The sequence below is a fragment of the Podarcis melisellensis genome (genome assembly GCF_964234715.1).
Source record: "Podarcis melisellensis genome assembly, chromosome: 3".
NCBI lineage: Eukaryota > Metazoa > Chordata > Lepidosauria > Squamata > Lacertidae > Podarcis > Podarcis melisellensis.
Genome location: NC_138530.1, coordinates 111,740,871 through 111,756,849, shown reverse-complemented (window position 1 = coordinate 111,756,849; position 15,979 = coordinate 111,740,871). Strand labels below are relative to the sequence as shown.

General features: G+C 40.3%; 1 protein-coding gene across 2 annotated transcripts in view; it reads right to left on the bottom strand.

Annotated features, from left to right (window-relative positions):
* MATR3 (matrin 3) overlaps nt 1–15,979 on the bottom strand; it is a 30,539-nt gene that overhangs the window by 4,677 nt on the left and 9,883 nt on the right. For both annotated transcript variants that reach the window (XM_081906132.1, XM_081906133.1), the window contains 9 exons: nt 13,959–15,013; nt 9,159–9,220; nt 7,640–7,681; nt 6,451–6,551; nt 4,835–4,887; nt 2,953–3,078; nt 2,226–2,351; nt 1,919–2,089; nt 1,210–1,341 (listed from right to left, as the gene is read on the bottom strand). In XM_081906132.1, coding sequence (XP_081762258.1) covers nt 1,210–1,341; nt 1,919–2,089; nt 2,226–2,351; nt 2,953–3,078; nt 4,835–4,887; nt 6,451–6,551; nt 7,640–7,681; nt 9,159–9,220; nt 13,959–14,852 — 1,707 coding nt within the window. In that variant the 5' untranslated portion in view covers nt 14,853–15,013. The remainder of the gene's footprint in view (nt 1–1,209; nt 1,342–1,918; nt 2,090–2,225; nt 2,352–2,952; nt 3,079–4,834; nt 4,888–6,450; nt 6,552–7,639; nt 7,682–9,158; nt 9,221–13,958; nt 15,014–15,979) is intronic.

Below are 15,979 nucleotides of genomic sequence, written 5' to 3'. Positions count from 1 at the left end.
TCTGTATTAGGAGCTGCACACAGCTATTCAAGTGAAAATGGTTCCAGTCTTCAAGGCATATGAAAACACAGCTGAAGTAAGAACTACCACAAACTGCAAGACTTCAGATATTTTCTTATCTGCACCATGGTATTCAGGATGGGGCTGCTCCCTATTCTTATTAACTAAAAGCGGTAACCGTGTAGATGCCAGATGTACAGGATGTGGAATTATGTCTCTCTGTCTATAAGCTACAGGAACAGGAAAAAATGCTTTTCGTATGAGCAGAACTTGTGAGAAGCTATATACCGTATTTTTTGCACCATAACACTCACTTTTTTCCTCCTAGAAAGTAAGGGGAAATGTCTGTGCGTGTTATGGAGCGAATGCCTGCGGGTGGCGGGGGGGATCTGCTGCAGTCGTGAGCAGAGGATCCATGGTTCGCCTTCCTTCCCTCCTCCGTGGTTACAAAGCATGGATCCACATGGGGATCCTCAGGATTTTTGCATTGGGCTGCTCCAAACTCACTGTCAGATCACATGTCTGTGGCCACAGCATGAACCACAAAAATCATATATCCACTATTTCGTTTTGAATATTTTTTTTCTTGTTTTCCTCCTCTAAAAACTACGTGCGTGTTATGGTCTGGTGCGTGTTATAGAGCGAAAAATACGGTAATCACCGTTACGAAGAACATTCAGCACAACAGTTGAAATTCATATAAAACATTTTTTTAAAAAAAGGGGGGAGGGAGCATTTTTCCAAATGTATCACCACTGGCTCTGGCCTGAATCAGTCTTGGATTCTTCAGCTATCTCCAAATCCCTAGGCAAGTGGCAGCAACACTAGTCAGAGGCTTTTACACTAACTATTAAGGAAACATTAAACACTTTGGTTGTTTTCAACCAAGTCCTACTCAGAGTAGAAAATGTCAATGTCTCCTGATTGTTCAGTGGGGGCAAGCATTTACATTTGACTGCCCCCTTCTCTCATAACACTGCAGACCAGATCTGAGGGAAGGGGGGGGGGCAACCCCTTTGTGCTGGCTTCCACTAGCACACAAAGTTATTTGAATATGGGCCACTTAAATTAATGAAGCTAAGTTAGTCAGTGTCCATTCAATGGGTCTACTCTGCATAGGACTAGTGTGGAGTATCACATTCCATATTACAACATTACTTACTGAACAAATACTCAAAATGAAAACTTACTCCAGCACATGGTACCTACCCTTAGTACTAGTTTCTTGTATTTTTCAGACAAATCTACTTTCACACATCTTCCCTGGAACCAAAGGGCTTTGTTGGAGCATTGCTCCATCATTGCTTCAGCATCTTCTCTGGTCTCCATTTCTATGAAAGCCTATGGATGAGATTAAAGAGATTTCACGTTCCAATATTTCAATAGGATTCTCCTACAAAGCTAAACCTAGGTAAATCACTACAATTACAGAAACCCCACTGGTGGAAGGATAAAGTTGATGAGCTTGCTTTTTGCCTCAAACTCTTGAAGAGGGATGCCTAAATGCTTTCTACTCTATCAGCCAATGGAACTCGCAATTAAACTCACAATATAGTGGTGTCATGTACCAAAATGAGGCTATAAAGTTGAGCTGTGGAGAAACAAGTAGACATGTGCTGGCCCAGCTTCCATTTTCCACCCCCAATCTCGCCTAATGCCCTTGGCTCTTTCGCCTCTTCTAATTCACACATGGGTATGAAACATCTTTTACAAGAATCTACTCAACATCTATTTGTGGGGAGCACATGCCCATCTCTCCATGGAAGAGATGTTGTAACCCTTAGTTTCAGTGTTTCATGTAAGGACCTATTTTTCTTCTATCTTGTTACCAAAATGCTTAAGAATGCTTTACTAAACAACATTTTACTAAATATACCTAAGGACTGGTTTCTAGTTATGCAAGCATTGGATAAATTACCTGACTCTTCATTCTCATCAGTATGTAATTCTTTATTTTTCCATAGGGCTCTGCTAGTTTAAGTACAGCATTGTCAGAATATCCTGAGTGCGGCAGATTGCTGAGATGGATCACACGACCAAGTTCTTGTTTTGGAGGCTCAAATTTTTGGTTAGGCTTCCCTTCTGGTTTCTAAGAAGGTTAGAGAATATTTCAGTAATCCATTATATATATATAATTAGACTTTAGTTTAATGTCAGAAACTAAAGCACAGAATGCGGATTGTACGTTACAAGTGGAAATGCAAAATTAATGGAACTGACTTTACCTTTATTCTTTTATATTTCTGCGATAAATGGACTCTCACGGGTTTGCCGAACACTAAGGCTGGGGCTGCTGAATAATACTCTACTGCAGCTTGTGCATCTTCAGTAGTAGACATTTCAATGAATGCCTGAAATTGTAGAAGATAAATAAATTTTGGTGTCCCTTTTGAAGAGGAACTATGTCTAAGAATGAAGTATGAGCAAAAATGAAATACAAAAATACTGCAGCCTTTAAGCTGTCAAGGGAGCATCAATAAGTACTGTACGTTTTCTATAGCATTTCTAAAGCAGGGTTACGTGTTGCAAATCCAATCATCATCCACTTAATAATACTGTTATTTGCAAGCCACTCTAGGCTCCTTTCTGGATAAAGAATGGGATACGAATATTTTACATAATGTTGAAACATATGATTTTACACCAGGAATAGGCAACTGGATGTTGAAAACTACTTTAAAACAGTTTCAGTCTTGCATATTAAACTTTCATCTTGCAATTATTCAGACTAGAAAATTACTTTGACATCACAAAGCCTTGGCTCCCAAGTACAAGAGAGTTTGGGGTCATACACTTCCTCCTCCAGGTTAAAATTCTGATTGTGAACAGAGGCACCATAATTGCTGCAGTTCAGGAAATTGCTTGCAAAAGTAGAGTAGAGCAACGTTTGAAGTATTTTTTTCCCAAGTAATGTCATGCTGCGACACACTTCTGCATGGTTTTAACACTTACTTCATTGATTTTGTTCAAGATTAGGTGATTTGTAATTATTCCGAATGGTTCAACAAGTTGCAGTAGCTGATATCTCAGGTTTTTCCCTCTCTGAAAATCCATGATGTGCACAACTCTGCTTGTTTCCTGTTAATGACAAGGAGTAGCATTCAATAAATTTAATTGTTAAGCTAAGTAAATGTTAAAATAACCACCCCATTTTGGAACATGATCTCTTCTGGCTGATTTTGTGATGAACCAGTCAATGCCAACATTTAAAAACAGAATACTATTGCCTTTCATCTCAGATTAGTCTGAAGAGTATGAAGTAACGGGTGGGGGACCAAATTAGCAGGAAGCAAACGGTCTCAGAAAGCTTGCAGAGGTTGGCCTTACTTGTAAAAAATGTTGGCATGGATGCCTTGAATAGAGACTTGGAAAAAAACCATCACTGAGATCTTGAATATGCAGAAGGGTCTCAAAGCCAGTTAATGTGTATCATGTTCTCAGCTGTTTGGGCAACATTACATCAAACTGGAGGTAAATACAGGCTGCAGGTTCACATGGTAGAATCCTTTTCCAAACTCTTGTTTAAAAGTGATTTTAAGTGGAAGAACAATGATGACAACATCCCACTGATATAAGAATCAAAGACCCAAGGTGTATATTTTAACCACGTTTCAAATAGTAATTGCCTTGAACCTATTAGAAAGATGGAATGCTTCACTGAGTAGTTTTATGTGTAGTTAAAGGTAAAGGGACCCCTGACCGTTAGGCCCAGTCGTGGACGACTCTGGGGTCGCAGTGCTCATCTCGCTTTACCGGCCGAGGGAGCCAGCATACAGCTTCCGGGTCATGTGGCCAGCGTGACTAAGCCGCTTCTGGCGAACCAGAGCAGTGCACGGAAACGCCATTTACCTTCCTGCCAGAGCGGCACCTATTTATCTACTTGCACTTTGACGTGCTTTCGAACTGCTAGGTTGGCAGGAGCAGGGACTGAGCAACAGGAGCTCACCCCATTGTGGGGATTCAAACTGCTGACCTTCTGATCGGCAAGTCCTAGACTCTGTGGTTTAACCCACAGCGCCACCCACGTCCCATTTATGTATAGTTCCCGTGTTGCTATACCTTACCATCCCTGTGCTCTTTAAGCCATAAGCAAGAAATCCTATCTAACCCTGAAAGTGGCACAAATGGTCATTATGGATGTTGTTCCAAGCTTGTTTTGGTTAACACTGGCAAATCTCTCATTGAGGTTTCCTCAGAGGCTCAGAGACAAGAAGGGGCTAAAGAGTGAGATAGAAAATGTAAACAAGTTCTGAACTCAGGCTTGGTTACCAGAAGCAACGTGTGACATCCGTAACCTAACATGGTCAAATGACCTAGGCACTTGTGGGCATCCTAAGGTAAAAGCAATAGCGGGGGAAGGGGAAAGAGCTGAAAGCAGGAAGACGCCATACATGTATATTATCCAATGACTTGTGAGCTTTCTTAACGTATGTAAAGGGGATGTTTTGTGCCCAAGAATGTTTTATATTTGTGCGCTGTGTCTGAACTACTATATATAAGCTTTTGTTCTGGAGTGCCTCGGGGCAGACTTTTTTAACTGGTGTGTTGAGTTGAGCTCTGTCCTATTGCAATAGCTGTAATAAAGCTGGGAGCCTCCTGGATGCTAGACTTGAAATTAGTTTCCTTGGTTCTGTGGTTTATTTAAAAGGTGGTCCCTCACCTGGGTAACAAACAGAGGTGGTATAGAAGTGAATTCTTTCCACATTGCAGCCTGGGCACAACTGACTACTTAAGTGAGAAGCAGACCCTCATTAACAATATTTATTGTCTAAAACAACCACAGACACAGTGGGAATATCTGTCTTTATAGAGCAGTTCCTATGTCAATACTAACCACTCTGCCTTTCTGCAGGTGCCTTGGTCCTTGCATACTTCCATTTCCAGACCCTTAAAATAATCACATTGGGGGAGAGAAAAGGGGAACAGGAAGGGGGTGGGGAAAGAGAACAAAAACAATGATTATATTTCACAAGACTGTTGGCACTGTGACATATCACAACGTCAAATTCTTTCATATATGTTGTAATCTTGCGTAGAGTAAGTAACAAAATGTGGCCTAGTTCAGTAGGGCACTGAATCCAATCAGAGGTGAGATCCAGAACTGACCCATCCTTTGTGAGGAATTTTGACAGCTGGGTTTCCCAATCTGTCAGTCACCAGACTCATATGACAACAGGTGATTCAAAGTGCAAGCGGCAGGAGCAGACGTATCTCTGATTTTAGCACTGTGGTGCTTAGCACTAAGATTGGAGGTAAGCCTCTCACTGCTCTTTGACAGTTTGCTTTCTAGTACTGCTATGGATTTCTTGAGATTCCCATTTTCTGACTTCTGATGTCCTAAGCACACCCAGCCCCCAATGAGGAAACATTATTGGAAATTTCATTCTTTACTGGCAAAGCACTTGATTGCATGAGCTCCTATGGTGCAAGAATTACATGCACCATTCCTACTAAATAGCTAATTCTTCAAACTTTGCTGATCCAGACAGTTGGAGCAACAGTGCTAGCATGCCTCCATGAGCACATTAAAAACCCCTCTCTTCTGATGCAGTGGGTGCAAGCAACCATCGACTTCTCCTGTGTGGCAGCTCCAGATGCTCCAGTCGCTTTATGTCCCTCTTTGTCCTTGGAGACAGTGGGAGAGGGGATGGAGGAGATTCTAATGGCCCAATTCTCTCTGTCTCTTCAATCGATGCGCTATTCTGCAACTCAGGGTGCGCCTGCGCAACATCCTGTTGGGAATCTGCATATGTGCAGCTACACACACAGAGTTAATTAGGGTTTGGCCGACAGCCAAGGCAATGTGAAGGAGTAAGTCTGCCTGGTGATACAGAGGCATGGAGACAGCTCCACGATTGGTCAAGCTCTCTTATGGGAATAATGATTAATGGCCTACTAACTGGAGTGTGTGTTAGTACGAGTATGAGTTCGAGTGTAGGAGTTGTGAGTCGTGTATGAGAGAGCTAGCTAAAGATCCGTGTTCTGTTCCTGTAAATAGTCCACTGTATATAATATATATAATAAACACCTAACTACAAGTTCCTGGTTCCTGCTTCGTCCACCCTGTCTGCAGCCAAGTTGCCAATTGCTTTCGTGAATTCTACATTTACTCTGCTAGGTCTGGCTAAGGTCCTGCAACTAGTCAGAAAGCTGCGAAACACCAACAGGTTTTGCCAATAGTCCCCACCTTCTATTCCCCCATCTCTGACTGCCCAGCCATGTCCTCTTTCCTCTGCTTCAAGGGTGGTATAGAACCACGGAAATCACTGGTGCCTTCCCCAGATCCACCTCCTGCCCCCATGCCCGTCGTTTGGACTCCTGCTTGTCCCTGACACTTGGCTCTTACGACATTTGCACAGCACAATTCCCTACTGACCAGCAAAGCATACTATGTATAGCCAGAAGCTACAAGTTTAAGAGTCCACTTCAAGATGCATTTCATATTATTACCTCTTGACCCAGGTGGAGGCCCTCCCAGATGAAATGGTGGCGGTGGCGGCCCCAGAATTCCCGGAGCAGGATTTGTTGACTGCAACATAAATGGATCACCCCTGGAAGTTCACACACACAAAAATGAATCCACATTAACCTTCAAATAAAATAAAATATTTACATAATCTTCAATCTAGTTTTGAATTCAAATGCAAAGATGTCAGACTAAAAGTCAAAAGGTGGTGAGCCAGAGTCCCACCACATCAGTTTACTTTTATGTGCAGATAGTTGTGGGCATTTACTCAGCAGGCCTCTTCACACAAATTTCAGATAAGCTTGTGGCTAATCCATTCACGCATCACTTCTGACAGTGATATTCATGCATGCAGTTTGTGTGGAAACGTTCTAACAGGCAATATTAAATATCTGACAATTTTAACTCTTCTGATTACTAAAAAGTGATCCAGTGCCTTTCAGCGGGGCAATGAAATCGAGCCATTCACAATTACGCTTGGTCTAGCAGCATCTATTTTTGACAGGATGTGTCCTGGCTAATTAACTCTAGGGTGAATGACATTGCAGCCGGTAATTAGACCTGTGAGAAGACATGCAACTCTCTCCCCCTAAAAGCCACCTCTGCTAATTCATGAGTGTCTAACCTTGGAGTGTACTGTAAATGTCAAGGGAGGATTTCATGGGGCTTCCCCACAGATTTTTCTGAGGAGTGTGTTTGTGGAAAAAACCACATACATGGCTGCTGCTGCTCAGATGGAAAATGCTGCGATGTATTCAACTTTTGCAAGATACTGGCATTATTATGCCATGTAGATGAAGACTTTAAGGCGGAGGTGGGGAAGCTCAGGTCCAGGAACCAAACCTCCAATGGGTCTACCATGAGTAAAATGTAGTTGAATGCCACCTAAGTGGCTTAGGGTGGAATTCAATGTAGAATAATGTTTTGCCAGCGCAAGCATTTCAGCTTGCTTGAGGGAATGATATCCCCCTTCCATTCCATGTGTGCTGTTCTGGAAATATACTCCCCACTGTACTGCTCAAGTTCAAGCTAAGTAGATCGTTTTCTAATCATCTAGCACTGAACCTCAGTACTATACTAGGAAACTACTCAACTAGCTCCAGAGCTCATCTGTATCATGGTATTGAGAGAAGCTGTAAACTTGTTTCCTTCTACTTGGTAGTTTTTACTTACATTCCAGGTCCAGAATCACTTTCAGGGTTCCATTCAGGATATCTTTAAAGGAAAACAAAGTCTGTAAGATCACTGTCTGCAACTCATATCGTGGCTGGAGAGATACTATGCAGATATATTTTCCACCTTAGCACATTAATGTTAAAAAATGTATTCCGAGAATAAAAAACCTCAGCATTATGAACCTTATCTTATTTCAGATGGATTATACCCAATTGTGTCCCTTTGCTGATGAAAGGTTCCTGTATAGAAGCTTTCATGAACAGAAAGAGTGAGAAAATTTCAGATTATTCCTTCTTTAGCCTCTCAAATTTGCTATAGAGGGCTTGGGAATAATTTTGCTGATGGAAGAGGGTACTGGAAAGGAGGAATTTGTGAACCTTGCACCCCCTTCCATTCGTGAAAGTCTCCACAGGCTCAAAGAGGCTTCTGTCACTAGAAAGGCACTGTTAAAATATAGCTGAACTGATGAAACGTACCAGTTAATGTGAAACCAAATGGCCACGACAATCCATCTTTAGCTTCCAGAATCCATTGCATAAATACCTGGAAGTGAGTTCTGTGGATATCGCAATAATGTAACCTACTCTGAATACTGCATACCATTTGAACCTGAATTGTAAGTTTGCTTATATCAATGCCACATCTCAATGCACCCTGAGATTTTATGACAGAATACTCAAATTCACTCTTAGTCTGGTGAAAACTGATGAGGAGACTTGGGAGATTTATAAAATGAACTATTATCCATGAGATAATTATATTAAGGGTATGGAGAGAAATTATTTCCACATACTCAACATGTTAAAACTTTGGATCATGCAATTACAACCAATTTGCAGCAGGTTTCATGTCAATATATTTCCCCCTTAACATTAATTTATAAAATTGATTGCCATGGAATATTTTCATAGTTGCTAATATAGATGGCTTTAAAGAAGAGTGGTTTAACAAGATATGGAGCGAGATCCAATTTTGCACCAGCAGTTCGGACATGACCTCTTTGTCTCCCATCTGCAGTTCCTCAACTCTCTACAGCACATTTCAGAGGCACATGGGAAAGGAAAGACATGGGAAGTCCGATGTGTAAGCAGGCTGCCATAGCTGGCTATCACCTGTAAAATGTTTATAAGTCTGGTGAAGAGCCCCAAGTCCATAACCAACCATCCACATTTATTTGTGATATTAATATGGACCTCACCCCCAAATAGTTAATTATGTAGATGTCAGTCAGATGTGAAGGTTGGGGCTTTTTATGCAGCTATTGTACTGCTTTGCCAAAAATGTCAGTATAATATCCTACAAAAGATAAATAGCTTCATGGAATGTTTCAAACAAATCTAAAATAGTACACCAAGTGTCAGCTTGAAGATGTGATCTATTCTTGTTTGTTGCTGGAACAGTTTGAATAAGCTAATTGTTTTCAAACTTTGCATATTGTAACTTTGAAGTTTCCTGAAACAAATATACATTGCAATTACAATGAAAAAGGGACATTTAAAATCATTTAGATCCATACATTTCCAGGAGAAGTTGACAACGTCGACTGTGTGTTGCTCCATTGATATGCTGGTTCCACTCCTGCAGCAAAAGTACAAAGTCAAAATTATCTACAACAAAGTTATTTTAAAACTTACTTCAAACACCTACGGAATCATTTGCAAGTCAACCAAATTCTCACGTGTTAAGTAAATGCCTTTATCTTAGAAGACTTGTATCATGATCAAAAGGGTACCAAAAGTGTCATCCAAACAATGACAATCAGAACTCCAGTGTATTCTGGAAAAAGTGTAAACCTGAGTGTTAAATCAGCCATCTAACTATGCAACCCTATCCATGTATCCTCTGAAGTAAGTATTCAGTGGTGCCTATGTCCAGGTAAGTGCACAAAAGAGCCTAACTTTTATGTCCCTCTTTTTGACATTCAAACATCAGATTAGTTTGTATCCAATTGTAGCTTTGTGCCAGTGGGAAGCACATTAGGCAGCCAATTCACATCGTATGTGCGACAACTCTCTGCATAGTATCAGATACTGTTACAGCGGGTCCCCAAGGCAGCTTTTCAGGAGGAAAGGGCAGCTGTAGTGGGTGAATGGGAAATACTGAGTGAAACTCATTGTGTGTAAACTGAAGTTATTCCCCACTTGTGCAAAGCCACCATTGGATGGAACCTACTGCTTACGAGTTTTGCATTCTAATGATTACAAAAAGTTGGAAAAGGAGCGATCAGGATATAAAACAGAAGATTCAAAGAACCCACATTCTGGCCATCCTTAACAGACTTTGATGCAGCGTACCTGAAGATACATTTAGAAGTTATTAAAACTTGTTTTCAATGCAATTCTAATAGACGGCTGCTTTTTGTTGGTGTAAAACGCTTCTGCAAAAGTACATTTCCACTAAGATAAATAAAGGTAAAGGTAAAGGTGCCCCTGACCGTTAGGTCCAGTCACAAACGACTCTGGGGTTGTGAGCTCATCTCACTCCATAGGCTGAGGGAGCCGGCGTTTGTCCACAGACAGCTTCCGGGTCATGTGGCCAGCATGACTAAGCCGCTTCTGGCGATCCAGAACAGCGCACGGAAATGCCATTTACCTTCCCGCTGGAGTGGTACCTATTTATCTACTTGAACTTGATGTGCTTTCAAACTGCTAGGTTGGCAGGAGCTGGGACCGAACAACGGGAGCTCACCCCGTAGTGGGGATTCGAACCGCTGACCTTCTGATCTGCAAGCCCTAGGCTCTGTTGTTTAGACCACAGTGCGACCAGCGTGCCTACCAAGATAAATAGTTTGCTGCATTTCCGGGCTGGGGAGGAACTACTGAATACTGTGGCTGCTGCACAGAACAATACTTTTAGGAGAAGAAGGAATAGAGATGCAGCAAGAGGGCACATTCCTTTCATTATTTTCAAGACTCTGCTAGTAAGATAGCATGCCTTATTTTGCGTTGTATCATTCAGAAAACCAGCTTGTAATGAAAAGGAGAAAGAATCACATCTACTAATCATGCTTTAACATTAACCAGTTCCGTAACTAGCTTTTAATCCCCGTTTAACATTAAAGACTAACACAGTTAGCCATAGGTAAGTGACCAGGAACGGTATTACCATATTTACGTGAATGCAACACACCACTGAATGTAATTCACACCTAAATTTTCAAAAACCTTGAAACCAGAAAAGTATTTGCTGGCAAATGTAAATGTGCCATCAAATCTAATGCACACCCTAATTTTCGTGATGTAATTTGGCCAAAAAAATGTGAGTATTACATTTGAGTAAATACGGTAGCTATCTAGATAGGTCTGTGGCAGGGGTCACCAACTTGAGAAGTGGCATAAAGTACAATACCGGCCCCTGCAAACCATAGGCTTTGTTTTTTTAGGGCATTTGCAATCAATGGCAGATTCATGAAAAGCAATGTGCTACAGATTCATGGGTACAATTTCTCATATTCAATTTTTTTTATTTTTTTTTGCAATCATAAGGCATTTAATATATAAACTTTAAAATACAGAAGGCCTACTAAATCTTATAATTTCACACACAATTTAAGGTGAAAGGACGTCAACACTTGGTTCCCATATAAAACAGGATACCCCGCCCAGCTGCATCAACGCCAGCATTCAACAGACCGCCAGACATTTGTGTCTGATTACTAAGCAGAGGATCCTGAGTAAATGGGAGTTTTCCTGGTTCTTTCTTTAATTTGATGAAGCACTCCTGACTAACTCCACTACAGATTATATTAGCAGTGATATTTGATTAACAGAGGTAAGGAATAATTAACGTTACTTCCCACCTCTCCCTCCCAAGGAAAGATAAAACATTCTTCAACAGCCACAGCCTTTTCCCACTAATGCATAAGTAGTTCATCTGTTTGAAACAGCTGAAGCTTTTCTTGCTCTAATTTAAATACCCCAAACTCTACACAGATTTTTTTCCCAGACAAACCAAACTGTTGAGTGTCAAAACCTATTCATTCCAGATTCCCAAATCCTGCTTACTAAATTATTATTATTATTAATTTTGTATATCATCGTCATCCGAAGATCACAGGGTGGTTCACAACATAAAAATACACAATAAAACCACAGAATACCTAATAAAAAGCTTTCTTCAAATTTGTTTCGATACTGCACTGTACAGGACTTAGAAACTCAAAGATTTAAACCCCAAGCCTGAAACACTAGAGCGTGTGTGTGTGTGAATGGCTAACATCTGAAATTACAGCAAGATGTTTCTTCTAGTCAGAACAAGTCTAAACATGAAGCTGTCTGCTGAAGTGTGCAACTAGACGTGACTGGTGACAGCCATCTAAATCATACTTTGAAATCAATGGCCCAGAGCCCAACGATTTCAGTAAGTCTACTCTGAGTATGACTAACACTGGATATCACCCAATAGACAGACGACTGGATCTTTCACTTTAAAACACACACACACACATACCCAGATATAAAGGGGTGTGTGGGTGTGCATGCTTATCTGATGAATGGAGAAGGGGAGCCCTGATGAAAACTGTCCACAATGACAAGATGGCACTTCAGCAAATAAAGTGCTGGGTGGGAGGATAATTAATTCCCCTCTTCCAGCTATCATATGTAATCTGGCCCCATGGTGATTTTAGCTTCCAGAAAAGAGACAACAACAAATTAAATTTGTATACTGCCCTATACCCACAGGTATATAGCGGATCTAACATAACCTATGTTAGAAGATTTCCCCCTTAAAATGTGTCCCTCTCCTCAGCAGAACTGCTTGCACTAAGGAACAAAATTGGCAATGTAGCTCTTAATTCTAACAATACAAAAGTGTTTTAACATGCATTTTTTCTTTCAATGAGATACAAATTTTATAACGTTAAGTCTTCTTCAGTTGAGAACAAATTGCACTGCATATTGATTTCTGTCTCCTCAACTTTTATCAACATCTTTCCATTAAGGTTTTTGTTTTTTAATCAGTGCTATAAAAGCTTTAACTGCTTTAAACATTTAACAATTAGCTGAATTCTGCATGTAGAGTTCAGCATGTATAACCTTTGAATCAATTAGTGAATATACACTGTGATGAAATTATAGACTTTAATATGCTGAAGAGAAATAGATGTCTTGAGGAAAAGAGCTTTTGTCCAGAAGAGTAGGTTTAAGTGCACAATGGAACATCACAAAAATGCCATTTTAAGATATTTTCTGTTCCTAGGGTTTTAAATAACGGCATCCTTTAAACTTCTGTAGATCTGAGATTCACCTCAGTGTAACCCATAAAGGCTTCAAATTAGGTATTGTTGGTAAGGAAAAAAATGTGAATTTTGATATGTTGATAATCAAACAGTAAATAAGATGAGCAAATACATTTCATTTTTTCACTATTGCTAAAACAGATTTGTTTCATAAAGGTATTTTCTGAAAATACAGTTAGTGACAACCCAATGAAACCAACTTAAGAACACAATGTGCATGCTTACCTGGAATTCTATGCATCATGCTTTAAAAAAGCAAGGACAGTATCCAATTGACAAATAGATGACTAGCTTGTAAAACAGAAAATCTGAATACAGCTATACTAGGACACTTGCTATTTTGTTCAAGAACCTAATTATGAAGAATGAAGTTGGATCAAAATTTTAATAAGGAACTAATCTTATAAGTAGAGAACGCCAACAAGAGCATGATATAGCACAGCAGCAGACTGATGTTTCTGAGATTTTAAAAAGGGATAGATGCAATATGTAGTAATAAAAAGTGATTCTGAAGTGTTTAAGAAGGTTGTGAAAGGGGAGGAAAAAATGAGAAGTCTCAGACACAGTATGAAAACAGTTTTTAAAGTGACTTTTAAAAAGAATGAACTCATTTAAAAATGTGAGCTGCAATCTTATAATTCTTTTCAAGGACTCTACAGTAAGCTTTCTGGCTGGCCATGGACAAGAGGGGAAAAAGCAGAGTTGTGCAAGGACGTATCTTAACTACAAATCAATCAGCAATCAAGACAGATGGGAAGGAATGCTGAATCTAGCCTCTTGAATAACTGCAAACCAAAATGAAAAACCTCTGCACCAAATTAAGTTAAGAGACTATGCAGATGCAAAATATAAAATAGACTAGATGATAACTGACCTGCAGTTAAGCCATATGGGTGAAACAAATATTAATGTGAAGCCCTGGTTTAATGTGTTTGCTAATGGCGCCCTGAAAATAAACCATGTATCAAACTCTTTTGAGTCCTTTGTGCAAGTCATCAGAACATAGAAACTGAGGCAAAGAAACAAGCAACAGGGACTACAAAGTAAAGAAAAATAAGCATCTGATGCTTAACTCACCTTATTGGAATGAACAGGCAAATCACAGATAGAGCACAGATGGGGATAGACCTTCGGTAAGAGTCCATGGAAGTCTTCAACATTGCTATCTGGAGGAGCACCTCTCTTTTTCTCAAAGAGAGATCTCTCAGGGCCGCGACCCATCCTCTCATACTCACTGTCAAATTTACGATACTTATGCGAGGTTTCACCATAATAAGAGTCATCCCTATACCTTTCTCCATCTCTTAATCTGTCATCTTCATAATCCATTCTGTCATAAACAGACTCTTGAGAACGACTTCCATGATCATAGTCAACCACTCGGTTGAGACTAGAAGCACGATCATCAAAGCTATCTCTTCTAAAATGCCTTTTCTCTTCCCAATCATCCCTAGGAACTCTGTATGGTGGATCCCGTGCAGCTGATCTGCCATCTCTACCATAACTCAGTGAAGGGCCTTCTTCAGCTCTCCTCCTTTTAAGTTGCAGAAGTATTTGAGGCAAGTTTTCAGGAGTGATCTTGTCCTCAGGGTAACGACTCAGTTCATCTAAGTCTCTAGCAGACAGACCAAAGCTGGCCAGAATGTTAGTGGCCTGCTCGGTATCTCCGCGGTGCTGAGAAGACAGAGAGAGTGGGCCTCTACTTCCAATGTTAAATATAGACTGTAAGGCATGGGAAGATGCACTAGCAGAAGACAGTGCACTATGAGATCCTTGTTGATTCAATGAAGAACTCATTCCAAGATTCATTAAGCTAGCAAGGCGTGCAGTACCCTGGTTCATCCTTCCAAGAGATGCTGGCACACTTAAAGACTGAGTAGCAGCAGCAAGAAGGCCTATTCCTGCAGACAGGTCACGTCCATGACCTTGGGAATCCCTACTTAGAGATGACTGGTGGAACGACTTGGACATTGCTGAACTATAGATTGTCTATTATGGATCAAACGTTAGAGATGTCTGAAAAGAAAGCTCACACTAGAAAGCTAGGTAAACTTCACTTCAAAAAGGTAACGCCAAGAAAAGGGATCAGTAATGACTGTAGATCTTCTTCAAGCTGAGAACACCAGACAAGTCTGTAGAAAAACAAGCAGTTTTAGTCATAAATCCCTTTATGAAGATGCAGTTTTAAAATGTATGCATCATGTTGATCTAAAACCAATTTAAGATCTTACATGGCTTTCATTATGTAACGTCAACAGACTGAAGATGCAACCCAGAACCCTATTATACATAGCCCTCAGGTGAAAATCTAGCTTTCCCCCCAGGTAAGCACCAATTGTTGCCAATCAATGTGCACTTTTGTTATGATGAGAAATTGTTCTCAAGCACTGGTTGTACAGAACCGTCTGTTTTCAAGCCCCCTATTGAATAGCAGGGTGCATACATCTTATGTTACTGCTCTGGATTCCAGGAAAAAGACAATACACCAGTCATGGAACCAAGAAATGTAACTCAAATTGTTGAACATTAAGCCTATGGAGGAAATGAGAGCAGGAACTTAGGAGTGGCTGATATCTGGACATGTGTCTAATGAAAGAGTTACTAAGTGAGACCAAATAATTTACACTCAGTAGAACTGAATTAGTACTATAAGATTTGTGAAGGAAAACAGGTTTAAAGTTTGGTAGAAGCACACAAGACCTCTCATTCAAGTAATAGTTTATATGTTGTTAGTACCATATGTGAACTGTACCTGCATATTTTTAACATTACATTGTGAACATGGCAGATTAGTCTGCGCTAAGATTTCAAGCCAACCAAGACCAGACCTCATTAATACTTGAATTGGGAAACTACAATTTTGTTTAAAGAAGAGAAATGCTATGGCACTATTCCAATCAAGCAAGTTGTTCAACTGTTATCTTTCAGATGAGACTTGACTGTAAGCTATAGCCACAGGTGGTAATAAGTTTCCCATGACATGACTATTCTTTTAACAAGCCCTTTTTTATTCTTGCAGTGCTTATCTAGGTCTTCCTATACCAACAGTGAACATTAAGAAGCCCACTTGTCTCTCTACAAAGTCATCTTAAAAGAAG